At 37.9% G+C, this 22,766-nt stretch overlaps 1 protein-coding gene and 1 pseudogene across 1 annotated transcript; one reads left to right on the forward strand and one right to left on the reverse strand.

The window, feature by feature from the left end:
• Positions 1-294: 294 nt before the first annotated feature.
• LOC113905159 (olfactory receptor 4C46-like) lies at positions 295-1,221 on the forward strand. Its single transcript, XM_027562139.1, has one exon. It carries the CDS (start codon positions 295-297, stop codon positions 1,219-1,221), a length of 927 nt encoding a protein of 308 aa, XP_027417940.1.
• Positions 1,222-7,387: 6,166 nt separating this feature from the next.
• On the reverse strand, positions 7,388-8,321 carry LOC113905103 (annotated as a pseudogene).
• Between the last annotated feature and the right edge of the window lie 14,445 nt (positions 8,322-22,766).

The following is a 22,766-nucleotide window of genomic DNA, read 5'->3' on the forward strand; positions in this document are numbered from 1 at the left end:
GGTTTTATGTCCATTTTCTGACTCCTTTCAGACATATCTGCCATTATTTGGGAAATCTACTTCAGTTTAGTAGTAACTTGAGATATCTCAGAAGATAAAGCTCTCCCTCATGTGGTTACAGGAGTAATCTTAAAATCTTAGAATGTTTTATTTGTCAAATAAACTCAAAAGAATCCACACTCATTGTATCCTGGGCATTTATCACTTATTGGAATGCAGTGTAATAAATTCAAAGTTGCATGAATGAAAATTGCGGTTTTCTTTAAGGTAATGAAATGAACCGTTATGAAACACATGGAGAACAGGAACATGACAGAGTTTGTTCTACTGGGGCTCACAGAGAATCCAAAGATGCAGAAAATTGTATTTGCTATGTTTCTGGTCATCTACCTCACCACTGTGGTAGCAAATGTGCTCATTGTGGTCACCATAAATGTCAGTTCATCACTGAGGTCTCCCATGTACTTTGTCCTGGCCCATCTCTCCTTTGTTGATGCCTGCTATTCCTCTGTAAGTACCCCCAAACTGATTGCAGATTCACGGTATGAAAAGAAGACTATCCTATTTAATGGTTGCATGACCCAAATCTTCGGGGAACATTTCTTTGGAGGTGCTGAGATAATCCTGCTCACTGTGATGGCCTATGACTGCTATGTGGCCATCTACAAGCCCTTGCACTATACAACCATCATGAACTGGTGGGTGTGTGGGCTCCTAGTGGGAGTGGCATGGGTGGGAGGCTTTCTTCATGGATTCATACAGATCCTCTTTATTTTCCACTTACCCTTCTGTGGCTCAAATGTCATAAATCACTTTATGTGTGATCTGAACCCTTTGCTCAAACTTGCTTGCACTGATACAAACACTCTAGGGCTCTTTGTTGCTGCCAACAGTGGTTTAATCTGTCTGTTAAACTTCTTTCTCTTGCTTGTCTCCTATGTGGCCATCCTTTACTCCCCAAAGACCTACAGTTTGGAGGCAGGACACAAAGCCCTCTCCACCTGCATCTCCCACGTCACAGTGGTTGTCTTATTCTTTGTGCCCTGCACATTTGTGTACATGAGACCTGCAGCTACTTTACCTATTGATAAAGCAGTTGCTGTATTCCACACTATGATAACTCCCATGTTAAATCCCTTAATTTATACCTTGAGAAATGACCAGATGAAAAATGCCATTAAGAAATTATGCAGTAGGAAAGTTATTTCAGCTGACAGATAAATGTACCTAGAACTCAACACTGATTAGTGTTAGTCGCTCGGTTGTGTCTGACTCTTTGTGACACCACGGACTATGTAGCCCACCAGGCAAATGTCAAAATGACATGTTGGATGAGCTCAGTAAGAACTACTTAAGGGATAAAGAAATTAACTACATAAAATTATAGTATTTTTCATTGAATGGAACAGAAATAGCTGCACAAAAGGAGAAAAATATAACCCAGTACTATTTATTTCATACATAGAAAATTCTACCAAATTGACATTAAGTTTTACAACAGCAACCATGAATGTGAATTCATACTTTCTTTCTAATAAAATTTTTAAAATGCTAAGTAGTTTGGTTTTGAGCAGTAATCTTTAAGGAATCCTAAGAAGCAGGAAAGTGAGGAAATATGCAGAAAGGGTAAGATATTAAAACAGACATACTGAAGAGACAGTAATAAGAATATGATTGATTTTCCAGACCATAATCTTAATTGCACTCTCCTGTAATTATGATGGAAAGGTAATATAATTAATAGTTGCTCAGCTGGTAGAGAATCTGTCTGAAATGTGAGAGACCTGGGTTCAATCACTGGGTTGAGAAGATACCCTGGAGAAGGGAATGGCTACCCAATCCAGTATTCTGGCCACAATATACCAGTATAATACCCTCTAGATCCATTCCTATTGTCACAAATGGCAAGATTTAATTATTTTTCTTTTTGCATTAATTTTCACTAGTAACTCTATATACCATTGTTGACAGTGGTATGTTGACTGTCACATTATATAGTATATACTTATTTCATAGCTATAAAGGCAATGCATCATTGAACTTCTGTAACAGTTGAATGAAGATTGCACAATTTTTCCCTATTTTATTGTAGGTTTCAGAATGTCTAGTACTGCTCATGACACCACCTTAGGTTGAAAAACAATCATAAAAAATGATGACTCAAAAGAACATTTTGATATTAGACAGGAATTTTATTTATTATATATGTAGTTATATTATACAAAGTATTTGCCTGACATATAATAATCATCAAGATGTGGGAATACCAGACTACCTTAACTGCTTTCTGAGAAATATGTATGCAGATCAAGAAGCAACAGTTAGAACTGGCATGGAACAATGGACTGGTTCCAAATTCAGAAAGGAGTAGGTCAAGGCTGTATATTGTCACCCTGCTTATTTAACTTCTATGCAGAGTAAATCACATGAAATGCTAGGCTCGATGAAGCACAAGCTGGAATTAAGATTGCTGGGAGAAATATCAATAACCTCAGATATGCAGATGACACCACCCTTATGGCAGAAAGTGAAGAAGAACTGAAGATCCTCTTGATGAAATTGAAAGAAGAGACTGAAAAAGTCATCTTAAAACTCAACATTCAGAAAACTAAGATCATGGCATCTGGTCCCATCACTTCATGGCAAATATGAGGGGAAACAATGAAAACAGTGACAGACTTTATTTTCTTGGGTTCCAAAATCACTGCAGTTGGTGACTTCAGCCATGAAATTAAAAGACACTTGTTTCTTGGAAGAAAAGCTATGACTAACTAGACAGTGTATTAAAAAGCAGAGACATTACTCTGCCAACAAACGTCCAGAGAGTCAAGGCTATGGTCTTCCCAGTGGTCACATATGATTGTGAGATCTGTACCATAAAGAAGGCAGGATGCCAAAGAATCAATGTCTTCAAGCTGTGGTTCTGGAGAAGACTCCAGACTCCTAAAAGTCCCTTGGACAGAAAGGAGATCAAACCAGTCATTCTTAAGAGAGATCAATCATGAATATTCACTTGAAGGACTGATACTGAAGCTGAAACTCGAGACAACTCATTGGAAAAGTCCCTGATGATGGGAGAGATTGAGGGCAAAGAAGAAGAGGGCATCAGAGGATGTGATGGCTGTGTGGCATCACTGATTCAATAAACATCAACTTGAGCAAACTCTGGGTTATGATGAGGGACAGGGAGGCCTGGTGTGCTGCAGTCCATGGCATTGCAAAGAGTTGGACATAACTGGGTGACTGAACAATAACAAATATTCTCTATAATAAACCAAAGGAGGTATGCATAAAGATATGTGTGCATACATACATGCTCAATCCTGTACAATTCTTTGTAACCCCATGGAGTGTAGGTCCCTCTCTGTCCATGTGATTCCCAAACAAGAATAGTGGAGTGGGTTGCCATTCCTACTCCAGGGGAATCTTCCTGACCCAGGGATTGAAACTGTGTCTCTTGAATATCCTGCATTGTCAGGCAGATTCTTTACCACTGGCACCACCTGGGAAGCAGAAAAAGGAAAGTATTAAAAAGTGTCAAAAAGAGGAAAGCATCAAAGCAGATGTATTGGCAAGCCAGTAATCAAAATTGACTAATTTCCTAGGTCAGGCACTGAACATCAATTAACTTCCAGGCAATGATGACAGAATGTTTAGATAACTGTACTACTAACCATGTACTGAGCCAGGACCTGTGCTTAATAGTGTATATTTTAGATCATTATCACTAAAAATCTAATAATTTGTCATTAATAACTGTGCTTGTTTTTATATATCACAATTGATAGTCACATGGTACCTGCAATATTATAGTATGTAACTATTTAATGCTATAAATGCACTGGCCCTGTCTACCTCTGAGGGGTAGATAAGGAATATTACACCATTTCCAAATTTCCTTGTAGCCTTCAACACCATGTAGTATTGCTCATATAACCCATGCTCTGCTGGTAACACATCAGAAAGAGTAATGACTCAAATAAAATAACATTTTGATGTCAGAAAATAATTTCTATTTTTGACATATACAGTCACACTCTGTAAAGTACCATAAAGTACATGCCTAGTATATAGCAATAGTTTGTACAAGATAGCACAATATCATATGCATGATAAATATTGAATGTGTGGGTAAATATATAAAGGAAACAATTAAATTAGCTAAAATGAAGTCCAAAAAGTAGTACTAGAGGCTAGGGAATTCATTTATACTTTAAGTTGATTCACCTTCAAGGAAAAGTCTTGCTTGACCTCAGGGGGAACTACAATTTGCTTAATTCCTGTTTAAACTGAGGATGAGAAAGAAATTTAAACTACACTTCTCAGCATATGGATGAATAGTTTACCTTAATATTCTTTCTGCTCTGAGCAAGACGTTTTTATCTTATTAATACGAGCTGTTTAAGCTATATTCTTCAGTTAACCTATTTACTTTTCAGTAACATTTCATTATTACAATCTGTTTTTAAAAATACATGGCTCTGTCTACGTACAAAGCAATTTCAAGATAAATGCACTCCTTTTATTCTTTTTTGTCTTAATTCATTAGGTAACAAACATTTGGGGCACACAGAATGTATCAGACATTGATAATTGCTAGGGTTTCAATGGTTAAAAAAAAAAAAAAAAGAGAGAGAGAGAGAGAGACCTGGATTCTGCCTTCAAAAAGCTTAAGATTCATTGAGAAACTCCCAAGAGGGAGTAAAAAATTACAATAAGGTGTTATAAATTATAAAATAGTGGAAGGACAAGGTACCATGAAATGTGTGGGGAATAGAAATTTGTACAGCTGCTATGAAAATCAGTATGAGGTCCCTTAAAAAACTAAAACTACCATATGATTCAGTGATCCAACTCCAAGGAATATATCCAGAGAAAACCACAATTTGAAGGGATGCATGCACCCCAGTGTTCATTACAGCACTATTTGCAATAGCCAGGACATAGAAGCAACCTAAACATCTATCAACAGAGGAATGGATAAAGAATACGTGGTATATATATACACAATGGAATATTATAAAAAATGAAATAGTGCCATTCACAGAGATGTGGATGCACCTAGAGACTCTCATACAGAGTGAAGTCAGAAAGAGGAAAACAAACTGAATAATATCACTTACATGTGTAATTTAAAAAATGGTACAGATGAACTTATTTGCAAAGCAAAAATAGAGTCACACATATAGAGAACAAAATTATGGTTACAAAGTGGGGAAGGGGGAGTGGAAAGAATTGGGAGATTGGGACTGACATATACACTCTACTATGCATAAAACAAATAATAAGAACCCACTGTATAACTCAGAGAACTCTATTTAGTTTGGAAAGGAAATCCAAAAAGGAAGGGATATACGTATATGTATGATTGATTCATTTTTCTGTAGAGCAAGAAACTAACACAATATTGTAGAGCAACTATACTCTGATTAAAATTAATTTTAAAAAAGAATTATGAGGATTTGTAGAAATGTTTGTGCCAACTTTAATTTTTAAAAACTAATAAAATAAAGTGTTATACAGATTTATTTTAAAAATTAGAAGCCAAATTATATGATGTAAGTATTACATAATATGTTGCTGGCACCTTAACGTAAAGATACCAAAGTTTTCAATTATTATTTTCATAAATCAAAACTGTTCATAAAAATTGTAAATGTGAGTGTAGTTTTGCATAACCACAACTGTTGACAGCAATGACTAGCAACAGAACAAAGCACAAAAACATACCGGTCTGAGGAATATGGGTACATGGATGCAAAGGAAGAGTGAAAAAGAACTGATAAAAGAATAGTTTTTTAACTGTTTTAAGGATAATTAAAATTGTCTTGTGATATAAGAACTACAACTTTAAGAGAAAAAAGTTAAAGTAGCATAAGCAATGAAGTGCAATGTGAGTAGAGATCACTGTTACAGCTGATGAACTAATGGTCATCTCTGGGACCATCTGATCATGCTCAATGGGAAACTCTGTGAAGTTTTTTTTTTTTTTTTTTTAATAAATATCACCAGTTTAATTACCTCATTTCTGTCCAGACTGTCTGGAAAAGACACCCTAGAGTTGTGTGTAATGAGTAAACATATGTGGACAAAGAGTCATATCTCAGTATGTGTCTCAGTTCTACCACTAACTTGAAGTTTGGTCATCCATGGGCAAAATCTACACTTTCTCCAAAGAGTGAAGTCCTGGCCTGAGAAGGAAGTCCACATTCTAAATGAATTCCTTCCTTGGATACTCATTTCTCAGTCAAAGGGCTTTTTTTTACAGAGCTCATTACCCTTTTTGTAGCTAGCACCCTGACATAATTAATGATTTCATGTGAACTTTTTCAGTTCAAATCACTGCTCTGTTTTCTGACTGAAACCCACCTAACACAATATGGAAAATACATAATACAATGCTAGTCTTATAAGCATGTCATAAATAGTATTTCTTTTACTGTACAACCAAGATTTAATGAACAAGAAAATTCACACAAAAATATCTATACTGAGGCCAGAGTCCAAAGTAAAGGAATATCATTAGGCACTTTTTTTTTTTAATAATAAGTAGTAACTGACACATCTCCATGTTAGTTCAGTTCAGTTGCTCAGTGGTGTCCGACTCTTTGCGACCCCATGAACTGCAGCACACCAGGCTTCCCTGTCCATCACCAACTCCCAGAGTTCACTTAAACTCACATCCATCGAGTCGGTGATGACATCCAGCCATCTCATCCTCTGTCGTCCCCTTCTCCTCCTGCCCCCAATCCCTCCCAGCATCAGAGTCTTTTCCAATGAGTCAACTCTTCGCATGAGGTGGCCAAAGTACTGGAGTTTCAGCTTTAGCATCATTCCTTTCAAAGAACACCCAGGACTGATTTCCTTTAGAATGGACTGGTTGGATCTTCTTGCAGTCCAAGGGACTCTCAAGAGTCTTCTCCAACACTACAGTTCAAAATCATCAATTCTTCCATGCTCAGCCTTCTTCACAGTCCAACTCTCACATCCATACATGACCACTGGAAAAACCATAGCCTTGACTAGACGGATCTTTGTTGGCAAAGTAATGTCTTTGCTTTTGAATATGCTATTTAGGTTGGTCATAAATTTCCTTCATTACATAAGACCAATTCAAAACTCTAGATTTGTGCTTTTTAGCTTCTGAAGATATTTCCAGATTTCCTGTTAATAGATAAGTATTTATTGATTGAGAAGTATTAAGTTGTGATAAGGAGAGTGAGAGATAGGAGACAGTAAGTCTGGATTCCAACCCAAGCTTTAGTTCTTCTGCTTAAGTGGCTATCAGCAAGTATTATTCATTCCATTGTTAGATTCGATATATTAATCAAGAGGCTTGGATTAGAGTACCACTATTACTTCTATCTGTAATGTTTAATGATTCTATTTAACTATTTTCTGAAGTCAGTTTTTTCTTCCAGTGTTTCTTCATAGCATTTTTTACCTCAGCATTTCTGAGGGTATAGATTAAAGAATTTAACATAGGGGCCACCATAGTATAAAAGACAGCAACAGCTTTATCAATGGGCAGAGTGGTAATTGGGCAAAGATACACAAATATGCAGGCCACAAAGACTAAGCAACTACTGTGATGTGAGAAACACACGTAGAAAGAGCTTTGTGCCTCCCCTCCAAACTGTAAGTCCTTAGGGAGCATAAGAGGAACACATAGGAGACCAACAGGAGGAGGAAGTTTAACAAGCAGATGAACCCGCTATTGGCAGCAACAAAGAGATCAAGAATGTGAGTGTCCATGCAGACAAGCTTTAACAAAGGGTACAAGTCACACATGAAGTGGTATATGACACTGGGGCCACAGAAGGGCAGTCAGACTGTAAAGAGGACCTGAAGGGTTGCGTGGAGAAATCCTCCAGTCCAGGCCACCCCCAGCAGGAGGAGGCACAGCCTGTGGCTCATGATGGCCGTGTAGTGCAGAGGTTTGCAGACTGCCACATAGCAGTCACAGGCCATCTCTGTGAGAAGGATGATCTCATTAGCACCAAAAATGTGTTATGTATAGACTTGAGCCATACACCCATTAAAGGAGATTGTTTTGATCTCCCAAAGTGAGTCCACAATCAACTTAGGAGCTGAAGAAGAAGAGTAAATTGCATCCATCAAGGAAAGGTGGGTCAGGAAGAAGTACAGGGAGGAATTCAGAGACTGGCTGGTAGTTATGGCAACCACAATGAGCAGGTTGCCTGAGAGGGTTAACAAGACCAAAAACATGACAAACAGTATTTTTTTTTTTGTTTTTGCATTTGGGGGTTCTATGTAAGACATAGTAGAATGAATACAGTCACATTCCTTTCATTTTCCATCTATGTGGTGTGGGTAATAAAAACTCCAGGAAAGAATGCCTTAAAAAGAAAAGAAAAAAGAATCATAAAAAAGTGAAATACACTGAAATTCTGCCTTTTAACAGTACTCATAAAGTCACAGATGAGTCTTGCTTTTCCCAAAACTCTGTAGGAATGGTATCTTAAAGTTCTTTTAGCTGACCTAGTCTTTTTTTATTCTGATCTCAAACTATTTTTATAAGACATAGAGTAACCAGAAGAAAGAAATTAAATTTCCCCGGCCATAGTGTCGGAAATATTTTAATGGAACATCAATTTTTTGGAATAATTTGGACATTAGAAGTAACAATTTTGGAGGATAATCTAAAAGTCTATGTACAAAATAACATGAATAAAAAATCACAAAATGGTCTATTTTTACAAATTATATAAAAATAGGGGAAATTTAGTGAATATACTTATTGAATTAATATTTAAAGATTACAGATTTTATATGCATCTTTTAAAATAAAGTTCAAATTCAAAAATTTCACTTATAAAATGTTATATACTTTTCTGCTGCTACTGCTAAGTTGATTCAGTCATGTCCAACTCTGTGTGACCCCATAGACCGCAGGCCACCAGGCTCCTCCATCCCTGGGAGTCTCCAGGCAAGAATACTGGAGTGGGTTGCCATTTCCTTCTCCAATATACTTTTTTAATCTATGTTAAAAAATATTATTTGTCTTAATCTATGTTAAAACATCATTTCAATGCAAAAAGATGGGGAAACTGTGGAATCAGTTTTTGACTATTTTGGGGGGCTCCAAAATCACTGCAGATGGTGACTGCAGCCATGAAATTAAAAGACACTTACTCCTTGCAAGGAAAGTTATGACCAACCTAGACAGCATATTAAAAAGCAGAAACATTACTTCATTCACAAAGGTACATCTAGTCAAGGCTATGGTTTTTCCAGTGGTCATGTATGGATGTGAGAGTTGGACTGTGAAGGAAGCTGAGTGCTGAAGAATTGATGCTTTTGAACTGTGGTGTTGGAGAAGACTCTTGAGAGTCCCTTGGACTGTAAGGAGATCCAACCCATCCATCCTAAAGGAGATCAGTCCTGGGTGTTCATTGGAAGGACTGATGCTGAAGCTGAAACTCCAATATTTTGGCCACCTGATGTAAAGAGCTGACTCATTTGAAAAGACCCTGATGCTGGAAAAGATTGAGGGCAGGAGGAGAAGGGGATAACAGAGGATAAGATGGTTGGATGCATCATCGACTCAATGGACATGGGTTTGGGTAGACTCAGGCAGTTGGTGTTGGACAGGGAGGCCTGGCATGCTGCAGTTCATGGGGTTGCAAACAGTCGGACATGACTGAGTGACTGAACTGAACTGATGTATAGAAGATTGGTAAGAAAAATAATTTAATACATTGAGGACATTTGCTTTTGAATGTGAGATTATGGTTGATATTTTTTTTCCCATATTTTTCTGTATTTTCCAAATTTCTACAGCTTACATAACTAATTCTATGACTAGAAATTAATATAACCTTCATGTTTTGTCTTAGAGCTCTAAAGCTGTAACTATGTGGTTTTAAATTGATTGGAATATACATAAGAAAACAGACATAGGGAATTGTATTTTGACACATCATGGGACCCCAAGAAATATCTGAATGTCATTAAAGTAACTGCTCTAACGTATTCAAAATTGTTATCAATTCACCAGCTACACTTAGAGTAGGGGCAGGACTGGGTGCTCACTGCTTTGAGAAAATTACTGTGACAGGTGAGGCTTCTGTGACTGCATTATGGGTCACTTATAATTACCCTAAATCCCATCTTTATCCTGCTTCTGCTGCTGCTGCTGCTGCTGCTAAGTTGCTTCAGTCGTATCCAACTCTGTGCGACCCCATAGATGGTAGCCCACTAGGCTCCCCATCCCTGGGATTCTCCAGGCAAGAACATTGGAGTGGGTTGCCATTTCCTTCTCCAATGCATGAAAGTGAAAAGTAAAAGCGAAGTCGCTCAGTCGTGTCTGACTCTTAGCGACCCCATGGACTGTAGCCTACCAGGCTCCTCTGTCCATGGAATTTTCCAGGCAAGAGTACTGGAGTGGGGTGCCATTGCCTTTATCCTACCAAGCAAAAATTATTGACCTCTGCATTTAACTTATACCATTTATGCTTGTAGCCAATAAGTTCTCTGAATAATCAAACATGCCGGGGACCAGCCCCGGCTGATCCAGGGTATTCAAAGGAGAGACGGTGTAGGTGAAGATCAGGAAACAATTGCTTAATTAAACGTTAATTAAGGATATAAAGAGTAATAGAATGAGGATAGCTCAGTGAGGAAATTTAGTGGAGAAAAGCGGCTGAAATAAGGATAGCTCAGTAGGAAAATTCAGTGAAGAAAAGAGGCTGAATAAAATTCCAAAGCAGGGAATTAACATCACCTACAAAGGCCGCAGGTGTCCTCCCGTTCTCCCGAAGGAGAGGAGACAATAAGGCCTCCCCAGTTGGATCTTAGAAGCCCAGGCAAAATTAGTAGGCTTGACGAGCTTCCCCACCTCAGAGGAAAAATTCAGCCAGAAGGTGAAAGAAAGAACGACATGGGGAGACCAAATTTCGGTGAACAAAAAAGGAGTGTACTTTATTTTTCAAAGTAGTTTATACCTTAGGTTGTGCATAGAGGATAATGGGGGAAGGGGTGGAGTCATGCAAGGACAGCAGTTCCTGATTCTAATCGAAACCAGGCTTTCAAACTTATCATATGCAAAAGTTCAGGTGATTTACATCATCTTCTGGCCAGGAGGCCTGTTAACATTTTAAGAAACTTATTTTTCTCTAAAGGTGATTATTCCAAAGTCAGGCGATTATTCTAAAGTCAGGTGCCAGCCTCCAAAAAGCATTGGATAGAGTTGCATTCCTATAGGGCAAAGGTGAGGTGGGCTCAATCAAGAAAAGAATTAACTCAAGCGTCCCAGGTTACAAACATTAAAGCTACTACTTACACCAATTATATTAATCAATACACTGCCAGGGACACAGCAGGTAAGGGATATGGAAACTTAGCAGCAAACATTGGCCCAACAAGTGAAAATCCCTTCACCAATACGATTTCTAATCAATCTTTTAACTACTCAAAAGAATCTGTGTTTAGACAGTTTAGAACATCTCATGCCTCTCACAGTTGGGAGGCTCTGAACAATCACATGTGGCCGGAAAAACCTATTCAGGCAGGCTAGAGGATTTCCAAAGGAGTTTGTAGGTTAAACACTGTCACACCCAGGAATTATTAACTGGCGCTGTAAGCTAACTCTTTTTTCAGAGAGAGGTAGTAGGGGACAGCCCCCTGTAAAGTCAGAGGTGTAGGTGAAAGCACAAAGCAGAAAGTAGGCAGACTCTGGTTTTGGGGGTAGATGGGGGACTCCTGAGGCTCAATCCCGCCTTTGCGTATGCCAAGCCTCCTTCCTCATGACCTTTGTCATGGGCGGAGTTCCTCACTGGCTCCCAGCAGTGATAGAATTCCAGTTGAGCTATTCCAGATCCTGAAAGATGATGCTATGGAAAGTGCTGCACTCAATATGCAATACGCACTATGCACTCAATACGCAATATGCCGGCTCCCGGCATCACAAACCGATTAGTTTAATACAAAATCTTTTTCAATTTTCATTTTCATTCCTCATTTAACTTGATGGGGAATATGCATATTATTAAATTAAACTTTAAGGAAGCATATAAAACTAAGTTTTATATGACATTAATAATGACATTATTAATGTTCACTTTTTCCTGTATCTCAGACTCCATTATTCTCTTTATGTATTCTTTTTTTTTTTAGTTTTATTTTATTTTTAAACTTTACAATATTGTATTAGTTTTGCCAAATATCAAAATGAATCCACCACAGGTATACCCGCGTTCCCCATCCTGAACCCTCCACCCTCCTCCCTCCCCTCCCTTCCCTCTGGGTCGTCCCAGTGCACCAGCCCCAAGCATCCAGTACCGTGCATCGAACCTGGACTGGCGACTCGTTTCATACATGATATTATACATGTTTCAATGCTATTTTCCCAAATCTCCCCAGCCTCTCCCTCTTCCACAGAGTCCATAAGACTGATCTATACATCGGTGTCTCTTTTGCTGTCTCGTACACAGGGTTATTGTTACCATCTTTCTAAATTCCATATATATGCGTTAGTATACTGTATTGGTGTTTTTCTTTCTGGCTTACTTCACTCTGTATAATAGGCTCCAGTTTCATCCATCTCATTAGAACTGATTCAAATGTATTCTTTTTAATGGCTGAGTAATACTCCATTATGTATATGTACCACAGCTTTCTTATCCATTCATCTGCTGATGGGCATCTAGGTTGCTTCCATGTCCTGGCTATTATAAACAGTGCTGCAATGAACATTGGGGTACACGTGTCTCTTTAAATTCTGGTTTCCTCAGTGTGTATGCCCAGCAGTGGGATTGCTGGATCATAAGGCAGTTCTGTTTCCAGTTTTTAAAGGAATCTCCACACTGTTCTCCATAGTGGCTGTACTACTTTGCATTCCCACCAACAGTGCAAGAGAGTTCCCTTCTCTCCACACCCTCTCCAGCATTTATTGCTTGTAGACTTATGGATTGCAGCCATTCTGACTGGTGTGAAATGGTCCTCATAGTGGTTTTGATTTGCATTTCTCTGATAATGAGTGATGTTGAGCATCTTTTCATGTGTTTGTTAGCCATCTGTATGTCTTCTTTGGAGAAATGTCTATTTAGTTCTTTGGCCCATTTTTTGATTGGGTCATTTATTTTTCTGGAGTTGAGCTGTAGGAGTTGCTTGTATATTTTTGAGATTAGTTGTTTGTCAGTTGCTTCATTTGCTTTATATATTCTTAAAGCAAAAAAGCAGTGAAGAGTAAAATGAGTTATCCCTGTTATACATCGTCAAGTTGAATAATGAGGTATGTGGAAAGGAAACCTCTTACAGATGATCCCATAAACTCTTCATTGAGAAGCTAGCTTTAGAGTTCCAAGCCCCAGAGTAGTGGTTTCCTTTATGGATAGCCCAGGGCATCAAAGAATCCTTTCAGGGAAGGGAACACCTGAGGAACAAGTGGAATGTACATCTAATTGCCAATTCTTCTCTAAAGAAGGTGGTCTTTGGGAGAACCAAGAACCTATAATTTCCTGAAGACCTGTACCCAAGGCTGGATTTTATGATCAAAATTGCATAGAAAATCTCAAACGTGACTCATTCATTTTTTTTTTTAATTTTATTTTATTTTTAAACTTTACATAATTGTATTAGTTTTGCCAAATATCAAAATGAATCCACCACAGGTATACATGTGTTCCTCATCCTGAACCCTCCTCCCTCCTCCCTCCCCATACCATCCCTCTGGGTCATCCCAGTGCACTAGCCCCAAGCATCCAGTATTCATTTTTATTATTTTACTAATTGTTTCAGCTTCTTGCAAACCTTGAAGTAATCAGGACATAAGTTAAAAATAGTTCTATCTTATCAGTGTCTTTGATATCCTGTATTAACAGACAGACTCAATCACATGATCATTTTCTTCCTCTGTACTAGACTTAGCTTTGCCTATTAACATTCAAATCCTCTATAATACATATTTTTGGAGAAATGAGAAATAGAGTGTTAATCTCACAGAGTAATTCTTATCTCTCATAAGGGCATTCATACTGCAGTTGATAGGCAAGAACTTAAACAGACAAACTTCCTTCCAAGCAGAGAAACCTTTATTACTTGTTTAAATTCCATATACTCACACAGTATTAAATACAAACTTTTACTATAAATCTGCTTTTTCTCATTCTTAATAGAATGCAGAGATTAATTTTCACCATATTATTCTTATAATAATCATTAAATGTTTTTGGGTTTTTGCTGTGTTCACACTATACTAACAGCTTTACATTCACTATTCCATTTACAGTACCTTCATAACAATCCTATGAGGTTGATAGACTATTACCTACTTTAAAAATAAGGAAATGTGGTTAGAAGGTAAATAACTTGCCCGAGCCATGATACAAAAATAAAATAGAACAGTCTGTATTAAAAATCAGGATGTCTGGCTCTAGCTCTTTGGAATTTAGCTTTCCAGTGTAGATCTAGTTTACTTCTTAGAATCAGCAATGTCAGATTTTGGACAAAGCCTCCACCTATGACCATATGTAATCCATGGCAGTTATTTGGCTAAACTGTGTGATGTACAGTCAGATGTTAATGAGTTCAGGATCTATTTAACAAGTTCAGAATTTTTGTGCCCTAAAATTCCTCCAGTACCAAGGGTTAGTTAGAGAGTTTGAGATGGACATGTACACACTGCTGGTGGATCAATACATGGAACTGTATAGCCATGGAACTCTGCTCAATGTTACATGGCACCCAGGAGGGGAGGGAAGTTGGGGGAGAATGGACACGTGTATATGTGTGGCTGAGCCACCTGAAACTATCACAACATTGTTAATTGGCTATACCCCAATACAAAATAAAAAGTTTAAAAGAAAATTCTACCAGGACCTTGCATTTTTCAATTTATATGCTCTTTAAAGATAAGGAAGCTGAGGCCTAGAGAGGAAACATGGCTGATTAGTGGTAAATAAGAATCCAAGTCTTTTAATGCCCAATGCAGTGATTTTTTTTTTTTTTTTCCCCACCACAACTTACCTCTCATAAGATGACTTAAGTTCAGTGTGTACAAGGAGGCAGGGGTGGAAATCACCTTAAACTGATGAAGACAATTAACTTTCATCTCTTATTTTCAGCAACATGTGTCCTGACTCTCTAAGAGAAAGGTCTAAGTCTTAGGTCAGGGATGCAGAAGTTCAGTCACACTGCAGGGACCACATCCACTTCAGCAGAAATAAGATCTTGCCTGGTTAGAAGATCTAAGAAAGTTTGAAAATAATCAGAGTAAAAAGTGCCCCAGAGCTTGGGGCTTAATGTATATTCCCAACCACAGCAAAGGGTACGTTTTCCTTTGTAAATGCTATAAACTAATACATTCTCAATTTGTAATTCAATATGAGCTGACAAATTCCTTCAAAAAAACAGAATCTAATTGTTGACCTTCCCCTCAGTCCCATGCAGACTTAAAATTGTCTTTGCTACTGTTAAGTCACTTCAGTCGCGTCCGACTCTGTGTGACCCCATAGACGGCAGCCCACCAGGCTCCCCCGCCCCTGGGATTCTCCAGGCAAGAACACTGGAGTGGGTTGCCGTTTAAATTGTAATCGTATTCTGGAAAAATTATTGATAAATCCGTATACAGGGAGGAGGACAAATATTTCTGCAAAAGAGCCCAGGGCATCTAAAATTAATCCCCATAAAATATCAGAAAGTAAATTTTTAATGATTTTAATTGTAAAAATCCCTTGAAATAAAACGGAACAATAAAAACTTGATTAAAAAAAAATGAGAGAGAGAGAAATTCTAGTTCACTTACTGTGGTTTCCCCTGTAGTTAAGGAGAATGCCCAAAGTATTTAGAAATAAGAAATAAACATTACTTGCAATGTCAAATCATGTATATGTCTCAAGTCCCCACTGGTGGACAATTCTACAGGAAGCAAAGATGTCAAGATGCAACAAATTTATTTAAATGGATTCAGCATGCTCCAATGCCTTTGAAAATCAAGTCAAAAGAAAACCCTATGTTGAATTTGAAACCCAATGACCTAGGTGCTAAAATGAATCTTCTGATCTTCAGTACCTAGTCTATCGCTATAGAATAAGAGCCACAAATATATTACCTAATAAGCTTTTCTTATTCTCCTAAAATGAGAAAATATCTATTCCATGAATCTTAGTGTTTAGAGAGGATACTAAAAATGACAAAGAACCAACTTTTCTATCTAAGACATAATGCTCCTAGGAATTAATTATCTCTGTTTTTTTTTTTTAAGATTTTGCCTAGAAGTAGATATTTGGGAGAATTCATCCATGAACAAAGCATTTTCACCTGACTGATCCTTTCCCTGCACATTAACAGCCTGCATTCTTGGTCTGGAACATTATGTGATAAAAAACTATTCACACAAGCCCTTGGGTTTCGTGAACTGAGGCATGAAGGACTCTAAATGATGGAACCATGGGGTTTCTCCTGGGTGGAATATATCCCTAAGAACATTTACTCACTGACTGAGATCACCAGTGGAGGTTGAGATACATACAGGTTCATGATTATTATATTTCAAGGAACTGACTATTTAACCATTATAAAATGTCTTTCTTGGTCTCTAGCAATAATTTGTGGCCTGAAGTTTATTTTCTTCTATATTGGCTTTATCTGTTCTTTCACTACTTCTTTTGTTACTATTTCCAAAATATATATTTCTTGACATTTTCACTTTCCACTTATCTGTGTCTTTGAATATAAATTATGAATATTCTAGATAAAATATATATGAATCATGGTTTCTGTCCATTCTTCCAGTTTCTGCCTATTAACTGGAGTGCTAAACCATTTATATTTTATATAATTGTTGATAAGACAGGATTTACCATCTGAGCCACTAGGCCCTGGTGGCTCAGATGGTAAAGAATCTGTTTCCAATATGGGAGACCTGAATTTGAACCTTGGGTTGGGAAGATCCCCTGGAGGAGGGCATGGCAATCTACTCCAGTATTCTTGCCTCGAGAATCCCCATGGACAGAGGAGCCTGGTGGGCTATAGTCCATGGGGTGAAAAAGAGTTGTAAGGGACTGAGTGACTAAGCACAGCACAGCAAGATAGGGTTTACATCTTACACCCACTTCTGCTAATCCTTTCCCCTTTCCACTCCTTCATCCTTTTCCCTGTTCCAGGTTCATAAGACTATAGGAACCTTTGTTCAGGGCTCCCTCAACAATGAGTTGACTTCCACATCTGTGTTAATCCACTTGACTCTTGACTGTGCAATGTTCCATGAGTGATAATGGAACAGAGGGAAGTTGATACTCTAGTTTTAGCCTCTCACTTATAAAGTCTCACCCCAAGAAGAAGAAATGCAAAAAAGGCAAAATTGTTGTCTGAGGAGGCCTTACAAATAGCTGAAAAAAGAAGAGAGCTAAAGGCAAAGGAGAAGAGGAAAAATAAATCCATTTGAAAATAAAGTTCCAAGGAATACCAATGAGAGATAGCAAAGCCTTCCTAAGTGATCAGTGCAAAGAAATAGAGGAAAACAGTAGAATAGGAAAGACTAGAGATCTCTTCAAGAAAATCAGAGGTACCAAGGAAACATTTCATGCAAAGACAGACACAGTAAAGGACTGAAAATGTATGGACCTAACAGAAGCAGAAGATATCAAAAAGAGGTGGCAAGAATACAGAGAACTATAAAAAAAAAAAAAAAAAAAAAAAAAGATCTTAATGACCTGTATAACCATTATGGTGCGATCACTCACCTAGAGCCAGACATCCTGGAGTCCAAAGTCAAGTGGGCCTTAGGAAACATCACTATGAACAAAGCCAGTGGAGGTGATGGAATTCAAGCTGAGCTATTTCAATTCCTAAAAGATGATGCTGTGAAAGTGATACACTCAATATGCCAGCGAATTTGGAAAACTCAGCAGTGGGCACAGGACTGGAAAGGTCAGTTTTCATTCCAATCCCAAAGAAAGGCAATGCCAAAGAATGCTCAAACTACTGTCCAATTGCACTCACCTCACATGCTAGCAAAGTCATAAGGAAAATTCTCCAACTTAGGCTTCAACAGTATGTGAACCATGACAGATATTCAAGCTGGATTAAGAAAAGGCAGAGGAACAAGAGATCAATTTGCCAACATTGGTTGGATCATTGAAAAAACGAGAGTATTCCAGAACAATATCTACTTTTGTTTCATTGACTATGCTAAAGTCTTTGACTTTGTGTATCAGAACAAGCTATGGAAAATTCTTCAAGAGATGGGAACACCAGACCTCCTTACCTACTTCTTGAGAAATCTGTATGCAGGTCAAGAAGCAACAGTTAGAACTGGACATGGAACAACAGACTGATTCCAAACTGGGAATGGAGTATGTCAAGGCTGTATATTGTCACTTTGGTTATTTAACTTATATGCAGATTACATCATGTGAAATGCCGGACTGGATGAAGCACAAGCTGGAATCAAGGTTGCCAGAAGAAATATCATTAACCTCAGATACATAGAGGACACTACCCTTAAGGCAGAAAATGAAGAGGAACTAAAGAGCCTCTTGATGAAGGTGAAAGAGAAGAGTAAAAAAAGCTGGCTTAAAACTCAACATTAAAAAAAATGAAGATCATGGCATTCACTCCCATCACTTCATGGCAAATAGAAGGGGAAAAAGAAGAAACAGTGACAGAGTTTATTTTATTGGACTCCAAAATAACTGCTGATGATGACTTCAGCCATGAAATTAAAAGACTCTGACTCCTTGGAGGAAAAGCTATGACCAACCTAGACAGCATATTAGAAAGCAGAGACATTACTTTGCCAGCAAAGGTCCATTTAGTCAAAGCTATGGTTTTTCCAGTGGTCATGTTTGGATGTGAGAGTTGGACCATAAAGAAAGCTGAGTGACAAGTATTGATGCCTTTGAACTGTGGTGTTGGTAAAGACTCATTCCAGAAAAATAAATAACCCAATCAAAAAGTGGTCCAAGGAACTAAACAGACATTTCTCCAAAGAAGACATACAAATGGCTAACAAACATGAAAAGATGCTCAATATCAGTCATTATCAGAGAAATGCGAATCAAAACCACAATGAGGTACCATTTCATGCCAGTCAGAATGGCTGCTATCCAAAAGTCTATAAGCAATAAATTCTGGAGAGGGTGTGGAGAAAAGGGAACCCTCTTACATTGTTGATGGGAATGTAAACTCATATAGCCACTATGGAGAACAGTGTGGAGATTCCTTAGAAAACTGGAAATAGAACTGCCATATGACCCAGCAATCCCACTGCTGGGCATACATACCGAGGAGACCAGAACTGAAAGAGACATGTGTACTCCAATGTTCATCACAGCACTGTTTACAATAGCCAGGACATGGAAGCAACCTAGATGTCCATCAGCAGATGAATGGATAAGAAAGCTGTGGTACATATACACAATGGAGTATTACTCAGCCATTAAAAAGAATACATTTGAATCAGTTCTAATGAGGTGGATGAAACTGGAGCCTATTATACAGAGTGAAGTCAGCCAGAAAGAAAAACACCAATACAGTATACTAACACATATATATGGAATTTAGAAAGATGGTAATGATAACCCTGTATGTGACACAGCAAAAGAGACACAGATGTATAGAACAGTCTTTTGTACACTGTGGGAGAGGGCAAGGGTAGGGTGATTTGGGAGAATGGCATTGACACATGTCAATTATCATATGTGAAATGGATCACCAGTCCAGTTTTGATGCATCATACAGGATGCTCAGGGCTGGAGCACTGAGATGAACCAGAGGGATGGGATGGGGTGGGAGGTGGAATAGGGGTTCAAGATGGGGAACACATGTACACCCATGGCACATTCATGTTGATGTATGGCAAATCCAATACAATATTGTAAAGTAAATATAATAATAATAATTTTTTTAAAAGAAAATGCTGAAGCTGAAGCTCCAATACTCTGACCACCTGCTGTGAAGAACTGACTCATTGGAAAATACCCTTATGCTAGGAAAAGTTGAAGGCAGGAGGAGAAGGGAAAGACAGAGGATGAGATGGTTGGATGGCATCACTGACTTTATGGACATGAGTTTGAGCAAGCTTCAGGTGTTGGTGATGGACAGGGAAGCCTGGGGTGCCATAGTCCATGGGGTCACAGAGAGTCAGACATGACTGAGCAACTGAACTGAACTAATATTTGCAAGGAGATCCAAACAGTCCATTCTGAAGGAGATCAGCCCTGGGATTTCTTTGGAAGGAATGATGCTAAAGCTGAAACTCCAGTACTTTGGCCACCTCATGTGAAGAGTTGACTCATTGGAAAAGACTCTAATGCTGGGAGGGATTGGGGGCAGGAGGAGAAGGGGACGACAGAGGATGAGATGGCTGGATGGCATCACGGACTCGATGGACGTGAGTCTGGGTGAACTTCGGGAGTTGGTGATGGACAGGGAGGCCTGGCGTGCTGTGATTCATGGGGTCGCAAAGAGTCAGATACGACTGAGCAACTGAACTGAACTGAATATTTTCTAAAAGATAGCACAGTATTATATGCATAATAAATATTTAATGTGTTGGGATATATGTGTGTGTGTGTGTGTGTGTGTGTATATAATCAAATTTACTAAAGTGAAGTCCAAAGATAGTACTAGAGACTAGGGAATTCCTTTCTACTTTAAGTGATTCAAGTTTAAGGAACATTCTGGCCTAACCTCAGGGGGAAGTACAATTTGTTTTTATTCCTGTTTAAACTAAGGATAAGAAATAAATTGAAACTATAATTATCAGCATATGAGTGAATAGTTTGCTCTTAGTAAGACTTTTTATCTTATTAATGAGAGCTCTTTAAGTAATATTCTTTTGTTAACCTGTTTACTTTCAATTAACATTTCATTATTAACAGCTGTTTTTAAAAATACATGGCTCTGGCTACATAGAAACCGATTTCAGGATAAATGCACTCCTTTTATTCTTTGTGTTTTAATTCATTAATAAACATTTTGAGCACAAAGAATGTATCAATCATGTTTATCATTGCTGGGATTGCAATGGTGAAAAAAATAAAGAGAGAGAGAGAGAACTAGATTCTGCCTTTACAACGTTTAGGATCCACTGAATGACTCCCAAGAGGAAGTAAAAAATTACAACATGGTGTTGTCAATTACAGGCTTCCCTGGTAGCTCAGTTGATAAAGAATCTACTGCAATATAGAAGACTCTGGTTAGATTCCTGGGTCAGGAAGTTCCCCTGGAGAAGGAATAGGATACCCTTCCAGTATTCCTGGGCTTCCGTGGTGGCTCAGATGATAAAGAATCTACAGGCAATGCAAAGGACCTGGGTTTGATAGTGGAAGCACAGGGTAACCATGAAATTTGTAGGGAATATAAATTTGTACAGTCACTATGGAGAATAGTATGGAGATTTCTTAAATAATTAAAAATAGAATTGCCATATGATTCAATGATTCCACTCCTAGGCATATATCCAGAGAATTTGAGGAGATCCATGCACCCCAATGTTCATTATAGCACTATTTACAATAGCCAGGACATAAAATCAAACTAAATGTCCATCAACAAAGGAATGGATAAAGAATATGTAGTACATATATGTAATGAAATATTACTCAGCTGTAAAAAATGAAATAATGCTATTTACAGAGATATAGACAGAACTAGAGGAGAAGGCAATGGCACCCCACTCCAGTACTCTTGCCTGGAAAATCCCATGGATGGAGGAGCCTGGTAGGCTGCAGTCCATGAGGTCGCTAAGAGTCGGACATGACTGAGAGACTTCACTTTCACTTTTCACTTTCTTGCATTGGAGAAGGCAATGGCAACCTACTCCAGTGTTCTTGCCTGGAGAATCCCAGGGACAGGGGAGCCTGGTGGGCTGCCGTCTATGGGGTCACACAGAGTTGGAAACAACTGAAGTGACTTCACAGCAAACAGAACTAGAGACTTTCATACTTACTGAAGTAAGTCAGAAAGAGAAAAACAAATATTGTATAATATCACTTACATATGGATCTATAAAATGGTACAGATGGACTTATTTGCAAAGCATAAGTAGAGTCACAGACATAGAGAACAAACTTATGGACTTACAGTTACCAAGGCTTGGGGGAGAGGGAGCAGAATGAATTGGGAGATTAGGACTTACATATATACTCTACTATGTATAAAACAGATAAATAATAAAAACCTACCCTATAGCACAGAGAACTCTAAATGGAAAGAAAATCCAAAAAGGAGGGGATATATGTACATGTATAACTGATTCATTTTGCTGTTCAGCTAGAAACTAAGAAACATTGCAAAGAAACTATACTCTGATTAAAATTAATTTTTAAAAAGAACTATGAGAATTTGCAGAAATGCAAGTGCCAAGTTTAATTTTAAAATAATAAAACAAAGTGTTATACAGATTTATTCACATATGAAAAAGTTTTTACTTTAAAGATTGGAAGACAAATTATATGAAATACTTATTATATAATATGTTGGTATTTTAACATAAAGATACCAATGTTTTTAATTATTATTTTCATAAATCAAAACTGTTCATAAAAATTGTTAATGTGAGTGTAGTTTGGCATAACCACAACTGTTGACAGTAGTGACTAGCAACAGAACAAAGCACAAAAACATACAGGAATGAGTTTGTGGTGGCAGCAGACTGGTCTGAGGAACATGGGTACATGGATGCAGAGGAAGAGTGAATTAGAGTTGATAAAATAACAGCTTTTTAACTGTTTTAATGAGAATTAAAATTGTCTTGTGATATAAGAACTAGAACTTCAAGAGAAAAAAGTTAAAGTAGT

The sequence above is a fragment of the Bos indicus x Bos taurus genome, chromosome 15 (genome assembly GCF_003369695.1).
Source record: "Bos indicus x Bos taurus breed Angus x Brahman F1 hybrid chromosome 15, Bos_hybrid_MaternalHap_v2.0, whole genome shotgun sequence".
NCBI classification, from domain to species: domain Eukaryota; kingdom Metazoa; phylum Chordata; class Mammalia; order Artiodactyla; family Bovidae; genus Bos; species Bos indicus x Bos taurus.